This window comes from Carassius gibelio, chromosome A16, assembly GCF_023724105.1.
Source record: "Carassius gibelio isolate Cgi1373 ecotype wild population from Czech Republic chromosome A16, carGib1.2-hapl.c, whole genome shotgun sequence".
In the NCBI taxonomy this organism is placed as follows: domain Eukaryota; kingdom Metazoa; phylum Chordata; class Actinopteri; order Cypriniformes; family Cyprinidae; genus Carassius; species Carassius gibelio.
The window spans coordinates 17,475,797-17,483,987 of NC_068386.1; the positions used below are offsets into that span (position 1 = coordinate 17,475,797).

The 8,191-nt window shown below is 36.6% G+C and overlaps 1 protein-coding gene across 1 annotated transcript in view; it reads right to left on the reverse strand.

Moving 5' to 3' along the window:
- The window catches only part of LOC128031166 (kinesin-like protein KIFC3), a 22,351-nt gene extending 16,574 nt beyond the window's left edge, over positions 1-5,777 (reverse strand). The window contains exons 1-5 of the mRNA XM_052619407.1: positions 5,585-5,777; positions 5,265-5,445; positions 4,816-4,912; positions 4,547-4,710; positions 3,757-4,009 (exon numbers count right to left, since the gene is read on the reverse strand). Of these exons, the coding sequence (XP_052475367.1) occupies positions 3,757-4,009; positions 4,547-4,710; positions 4,816-4,912; positions 5,265-5,363 (613 nt within the window). The 5' untranslated portion in view covers positions 5,364-5,445; positions 5,585-5,777. The remainder of the gene's footprint in view (positions 1-3,756; positions 4,010-4,546; positions 4,711-4,815; positions 4,913-5,264; positions 5,446-5,584) is intronic.
- Between the last annotated feature and the right edge of the window lie 2,414 nt (positions 5,778-8,191).

Sequence of the window (8,191 nt, forward strand, 5' to 3'; positions counted from 1 at the left end):
GAACACACAACACGTCGAACCCTGAAGCAGATGGGGGGGAGCTCCTTCAGCTAAGAACAGGAAAAGAAGGCTACAATTTGCACAGGCTCAACAAAATTGGACAATAGAAAATAGGAAAAATGTTGCCTGGTCTGAGTCTCTTCTACTGTGACATTCAGGTGAGAATTTGGCGTAAAGAACATGAAAGCATAAATCCATCCTGCCTTGTCTCAATGGTGCAGTCTGCTGGTGGTGGGGTAGTGGTCTGGGGGATATTTTCTTGGCACACTTTGTGCTCCTTAGTACCAATTGAGGGTCGTTTAAATGTCACAGCCTACCTGAGTATTGTTGCTGACCATGTCCATCCCTTTATGACTACAGCCCATCTTCTGATGGCTACTTCCAGCAGGATAATGCACCATGTCACAAAGCTCAAATCATCTCAGACTGGTTTCTTGAACATGACAATGAGTTCACTTTACTCAAATGGCCTCCACAGTCACCAGATCTCAATGCAATAGAGCAGCTTTGGGATGTGGTGGAACGAGAGATTTGCATCATGGATATGCAGCCAACAAATCTGCAGCAACTGCGTGATGCTATCAAGCAATATGGACCAAAATCTCTGAGGAATGTTTCCAACACCTTGATGAATCTATTCCATGAGAAATTAAGGCAGTTCTGAAGAAAAAAAGGGGGTCCAATATATATAAGAAGTATTTTAAATAATTTAATAATCCATATTGACTTTAACTCAATTAAATGATTAATCCAATAAAGTGGTAATAAATTTAAAAAGCAATAGATAAACTGAAATTGTAGTAATTAAGCACCTTATATTGCATAGATAAATATCATATATTATATCATGATTTTTTTGCCACATAAAGTAAATGTTTTATTTGTTTTTTCGAGTTATTCTAACATTTTTAATTGAATTATTTTTTAATAATCTAATTCCAGGCTCTTTTAATTCACATGAACAATCGACTGCTTAATTAATTTCTCAGCTGATTTATGGATTTTCCTCCACACCCAAAAGGGTATAAATATTACAGAGAAAAGCATATATATTGTTTTATGAATGTGTTTTATGAAGATCACCCAAGTTTTTTTATTAAATATTTTATAACAACATAAAAAAATAAACTGTGCCAACTGTATTACATGGAGAACATTTATAAACTTTGTGAACTTTTGAGAACATTGTTTCTTCTCCAGAGTTTGCCAAGATACCAAATCAAAGCTCAAATTTTGTTCCAGTTGTTCTCTATTTGTAATTTTTATAAGAACTCGATTAAGCAAGATTCCATTAAGCAACAAGTTCAAGACAATATCAACAATGAGTTTTGAACTCGAAGGCCTGTGCAACGTGTGGACTAACTGCTCTGAAACATTTTACTTAGTTTCCCGCTGTTAATTATGGAAATGCAGAGTAAGAGATGCTGTCTTTTCCTGTGCTGTGTACTTATTACTGAGGCAGGCGCTGTCAGACAGGTGCTGCAGGTGAAGCGATTGGATTGGTGAGATGGATGAATCGAGACTTGTTAACGGGGATCCCACTGCAAATGTGGTGGAAGAACAAACGTGACCAGGAACAGGCTTAAACAAAATAATGCTAAATAAATATTACACAATGACTTAGTTCTGCTACTGTTGGCTGACTGGTCTCTTTCTCGTAAGAAAATAAACCTGAAATCATTCAAGCATATTTACACTCTTAGAATATAAAGGTTTCAGTTTTTTTTTAAAGAATGGATATTCAAAAACAAAATTTCTGCAACAGTTTCATTTGTTGAACCCAAAAGAAGATATTTTAAAGAATATTGTCAACCAAAATGTTGACACCGAAGTCAATGGCTACCGTCAACTGCCTGGTTAACAACATTCTTCAAAATACTCAAACTCATAAAGGTTTGGAGCAACTTGAGGGTGAGTAAACGTTTTGGGTGAACTATCCCTTTAAAGGTTCTTCATGGAGCCACTGATGCCAATACTATATTTAAATAACTAGTAGCAGCGGTGCACATGACATTAAGCTCTGCTAGTGTTTGTAAGCAGCTCCCACAATGTTTCATTCATCTCTGTGAGCCACTGAGAAACAAGCCAAGTGCTGCAGACATGTGACAGCCATACAGATGGACATTTTTACTACATGGCTAAAATGTAGTAAAAATATAGTCAAATATTGAGGTCTCAGAAGCAACAAACACATGTATTCCCAATCCCATGAGGCATTTAGACATCTGATTGACATGAATCATATCTGTATTTCAGGCTGATACAGAATTTTCTGAAATGTGGGTATCATGACAAAGGGGCTATAGATTTAACATATCCCAGTTAGCCTTGCTGTAAGATAACCAGCAACTAGCTTTCTCCTTTGATGGAAATACTGTTTTCCCCCTTTTTGTCTATACATAGGTATGCAAATAGCACATACATTTATTTGACATATATTTCATTATATAATAGTAGACATTTGAACAGTGTTTGATTCTTTCTTTTGGAGGGATCTTAACACCCTGAAATGGAGTTATATTTTCTCTTCTAGCTTCTTCTCAATCACAGCTTGAGAATTATATCTATAATTGCAATGAAGGGTTTATCATGATGTAATTATACAGAACTCATGTATCTCAGGATAGAAAGGGTGCAAAGATTCAACAGAAGCATTGACTTTACAGAAAGCAGCAGATAGCATAAATGCAGCACTAATAAACAACGTTTGGTGTGCATTGGTGTGGATGCTATGGTTATAGTTTTCTGCATAATTATCATTTTTGGTGTGAACCAAACTTTAGATTAAAAATGGCCATAAAGTAGTTGTGCATTTCCATGAATGTGTTAGTTGATTTCACATACTTCTGGGAGGCCAGATGCTGGATGCACAACTGCCATGAAGATGAACCAGATCAGATAGCTTTCGTCAGAATCTCAGACCTCCTTTAAAACACCCCTGGGTTTAATATACTGTAGCTCAGTAAATCCTGACGGAATACGCACATCATGTGCATCCACTGAACTACAAAGACAAGTACATCTGACATCGAATTAGTGCAAGAGACATGCAATTTAAACCAATGCAGTGTTTAATAGTGAGTCTGGCTGGCAGGTGACAGAGGAACACCTGGTGAAGTCTGAGGAGAAACAGACCGCCAGAGTCCAGATGCCCTCTGTAGGTCTGAGGGTCACTGCCAGTTTCTAAAGCCATCTGTCTGCTATTTTTAGCACCTTTCTCCAATGTTCTTAATTAAAAAACAATTTTTAGCTGTGCACATGATGTGAATGGGTCCTCGTCTCTTTCACCATTGACGTCAAGATTCAGAATCCAAACAGCAAATGACATCACCTAGAGCTATATCAAATTGATAAAATTCTGTTCTAAAATTCTTAAATGATAAAACTGCTATCTTCTTATTTTCTAACCTAAGAATAAAGTTAAGATTATTTCATATATTCTTTTTAAAAATAATAATAAAATTAAAACATAAGGATGTATTTGTTTTCTTAAGACAGTTCATTTTTTAGGAATCTGATCCCTTTTTTGGGGGGGGGGGGGGGTGTAGTCAGCAGCATCTTTGTCAAGTGAGCCAGAAATATAATTTTAAAGGCTGATAACTTCAGAGCAAACAGCAAGGACAGTAAAAAGTTTTAGCATCCTCCAACAAATCAATATTGAGGTAATAGCAGCATCTAATATTAAACTCGTTATTTTTCACAGCTAAAATCTTCACATTGAAATTCTGTTATTTCTTTAGGTTCAAAAGGTCTCACCCTCATTTTCAGACGATGGGCTCTGCTGCTGAGCGATCACTTCCTCCAGGCTGTTAATCACACTGTTCTTGTCTCTGAGGCGCTGGCGGTAGGAAGCACGCAGGACCTTCATTTTCCGCCGGTGCTGGACGCGGTGTCTGCGCAGCTGCAGACGGTACTGATCCGCCTGCTGCTGCAGCTGCTGCAGGTGGGAATATTGCTCCAGGAAACTCAGGAGGTGTGTCATCACAGACAGCAATGGAGACTCTGTCACCTGGAAAACACACATACAATTTTATTCAATTATTTAATAAAAGCTGTGCAATGATAACAAGCTTTTTTTTTTCATGTTCAACTAGCTTTCCACAAATTCTATTTAGGAAATGTTAAGCACACCAAATAAGGAGACTATATGAATTGTTTTGGTAATGAAAATTAGGCTCCAAGGGACATATAGTACAATCAATATTCAGCCCCATTTTACTTCATTAAAAAAATAAATATGGCACTCATCCTGATTAATGTCTAATGAGGTCCTTGATTTGGGTCATTCCATTTCTGTTATTTTTTCAAATTTACTTATTCCAAAATGCAATAGCACAATTCTTCAAGCCACAAAAATTTGAACTATCATTCATTACCATTGAACAAACTGTGCATTATAAGCATTATTACCATTATAACATTAATAGAACATTAATAACATTATAACATTGACAAAGTGTCTGTTCAAATAATACAAACTACCACTTCGTCAAATCACCCCCACAATGAAATGTGGGCAAATGCAAATGTAGGTAGAGCTTTTCACCTTTTCATTTGGTTCTGCTGGAGAATTAGTAGCTCTTCTCTTTTCTGCCTCTTGCTTGAAAGACAGGAAAGCTGTTAATGGTGTTTTGGCAGGTAATCCATGACCTTCATTTAACTCATCATCTTCATCACTGAGGGACGTCCCATCACTATCACTACTGCTGCCTGAAATGTCACATTCAGTTATGGTTGTATACTGATTACACAGAACATCATCTCTTTGTATTTAGATCATCATGTAACTAAACAACACTATGGAAACAATCTTACTCGAATAACTCAGACTTGGACACCCTCTTTTGCCCAACCCGGGGGTGTGGCTACCTTTCCCCTTCCTCTCTGTTTCCGTGGAAACATGGCCAGGCCCCTGTCAGTTACAGGGAAGACGAATGTGATTATTGGAAGGTGTTAAAGCAACCCCTGAGGACATACGATACGGGACTGTGAATGCATGCATTATCGAATTCACACTTTAAGGAAACTGGCTGTTTTTTATATTGATATCATTTTTAATATCTAATATTATATTTAATATTATATTGAATAAATAATATTTTATAAAAAAACATTTTATTTTATATTTCAATTTATTTTATTTAGTTTTTTAATCAATCATTCAGTTTTTCTACCAAGACTTGTTTGCACATATTTTATGCAGACAATAGGGAATGCATATATTAGAATGTCGATCGGCCTCTGTCCGCTGCAGCCACACATACCTCCGGGGAATCTTTGTGCACCCCCTCGAGCGCTGCCTCCTCCTCCTTTTTGAAAACAGTGTAGAAAATGTACACCAGCAGAGAATAGAAGGCATACATGTTTCCTGAGTAGAAGATGTTACAATGACAGCGGCTGGAAAGAAATGCTTTGGCTTCACAGCATCTCTCTGCTCTTTTCACACTGCAATGCAAACAGACAAGTGTTACTAAATCACTGCCCCCGAAGCAAATCCAGTACAACAATTCCAGTATGAAAGACATTCCCATTGTCGTCAAGCTCCACAGACCGATGCTATTCCCATTGTTTTGCAGAGTCTTACCATCTGCTGAGGCTGATCCTCAACAGCTGAAGTCACTGTATCCTCATTCTTCAGCTTTGAAGCTCTACACGGCGATTCTGCAGGCGTGTTTGTGCCTGTTCACCGGTGTTTCTGGGATTTGGATGGCAACACCAGCTCTTGACTATGCACATCTGTCCAACCTGCTATTCTTGGCTTCCCTTTTCCCCTCCTACTTTTCCTCCTCTCTCAATATCCATCTCTCTCCTCCCCCTTCCTCTCTCTCTCTCCTCTCGTTCAGCACAGAGGCGCCGTTCACTGCAGTGGTGGGGTAAAACTAATGGAAATTGATGAGGGAAGGAGAACAGGAAGTCAAGTGCTCAACAAAGCACTCTGATATTGCTATGTTCAAATTGACAAATATAGAAAGGGATTCTATGGTGATTAATCATAAAGAACCAAAAGTGTTTGTTCCTTTGTTTCTAGCACAGTGGGATTGTGAATGAACATAGAGACTCATACAGCTTAAAATCAGTTGATGATCTTTTGTGTTTGTTAGCAGAAGACTGTGGTCTTTTCTGAAGAAAATGCGAGTGTTTGTTTATGTTTATTTTGCTATTGAAGTTAAATTATGCTATGAGTATAAATCAATGCTTCTGCTGGTAAAAAAATTACATTCCCAGAGAAATTTGATAAACTTTTACAGGTAAGAATGTGTTGATTTGTTGTTTTAATATGTACTAAGTCAATATTACTGTTTTTTAAATTTTGGAAACTTTTTAATGTTGTGTTAGCTAACAGCTTTGACTCGTTGTATTGTGTTAGTTTACCAAAACAATCTGCTATATATATAAATCATACATGCCTATAACTATGGTTGTAGACACATAGTCAACTTGCTCTCAAGTATTTACTGACTGACTTTGACCGTTCCAATATAGGAGACATTTAGCAACCCATAGAAAGGCAAAAATAAGGCAAGAAGGTTATCATTTGCCTCTAAGATTAAAACTGAGAGTCACAAGTTTTTAAAAATTATGTGCATGAGCAATTCCACAATCAATTGCATAAGCAAAACCAATAGGTGCCTCACTTAGCTAGTACCACTAAACTGAGGCAGGAGTAGAAGGGTTTTCTGATGTAAAAGTATTAAAAAGTACTGCTACTATAATACATTTAAAACTGAAGGGACACTTAATTGATATTAAGCTCTGTATGATGATGCAATATTTTCCAAAGTAATGTTCATAATGTTCCCCTTCCTTATTACAAGTGTCATAATATTGAAGAAATAAAAGTCTTATGGCTAATGTAAAATCATATGTCAATGGAGACTTCCTAAAATAGTTTTACATTAGCGTTGATGTACAAGCATTAAATATTGGCCTGTGATTCCCATGTGTTTCGAATCTGGATCCACATTTAATGTTTAGAGATGTTTTTTTCTTTTTTTTCGTTTAATTAAATATTTCATATTTGAATGTTAGTTGCGGTCCTTGATTCTGATTGGTTAAGCCGTGTTCGAAGCTGTTGTAAATTACACTACAAGCATACACTTTAGTTTACTTCTGTGTGTTGCTCAGCAACCACTTTGCCTAACAACAACCCTTAGCTGTTATAAATTCACAGTAAACCATGGCTTCTTGGGGCTTATAGCTTTATAACACAAGTTAGTGACTTCATTAAACCAACTAAATTCAGATAAATAAATTAAAATAAATTGTAACAGCATACACTGATTTTTCTTTTCTGTTCTTCATTGTTTGACCCTGCTCAACCTGTTCACTGCACAATCATATAATACTATGTTCATACCACTATTGCCAGAACAAACTAATGTACCTGCAGAACAAAATATCTTATTTTTGTGTTCAGCAGGAGGAAGAAATTACGATGAATCGCTTGTTCTTTTCTTCTTTATTAAGTCACCTTGGATGAAAGCATCTGCTAAATGAATAAATGTTAAATCATGCAGATTTGGGTGGGTACATGATGACAGAATTTTCATTTTTGGGTGAACTTTCCCTTAAAGTTGCATTTCAGAAAACATATTTTTAATAATTATATAATTTACAAAACTTTTTATGTTACACATAAATAAATGGACATTGAAATCCATGTGTATATTCATCAAATGCATTTACCAAAGTTGCTCATAATGAGTGGACATGGCAACACTGGTTTAAACAGAGTGCCATTCTTTCTTTACAAAGACCTCATTGTAGAAGATGCTAAAACAATGAATTCATTGCTCATGGATTTTTGTAGCCCTCCATGTCAGTGTAATGGATTTAATGTTTATACAAATCACTCTATTAATTGATTGCAGACATTAAAAAAACCCTGTAGTACAATACAATATAATTACAATTTTATAGCGCCATAAGACAGAAGGGCTTTACATGCAGTAATCCAGAGTGTATAAGCCTGATAATAGCCTGAGAGTATGAAAGTAGCATTTTGTGGCTCTCTTTGTCTTTGGAAACCATTGCTTAAGTCAGTTCCAGCCTTTTAAATCAAGCAGGTATTTATTTAAGGCCTTCCAGGTGGTCCAGCATCCTAATGCCAAAAGGCTGAAAGGACAGAGGAACAGCCAATCAGGAGGAAGCCCAACGATAAAGCTCTGTGGTCTTGTTAACAGAGAAAGAA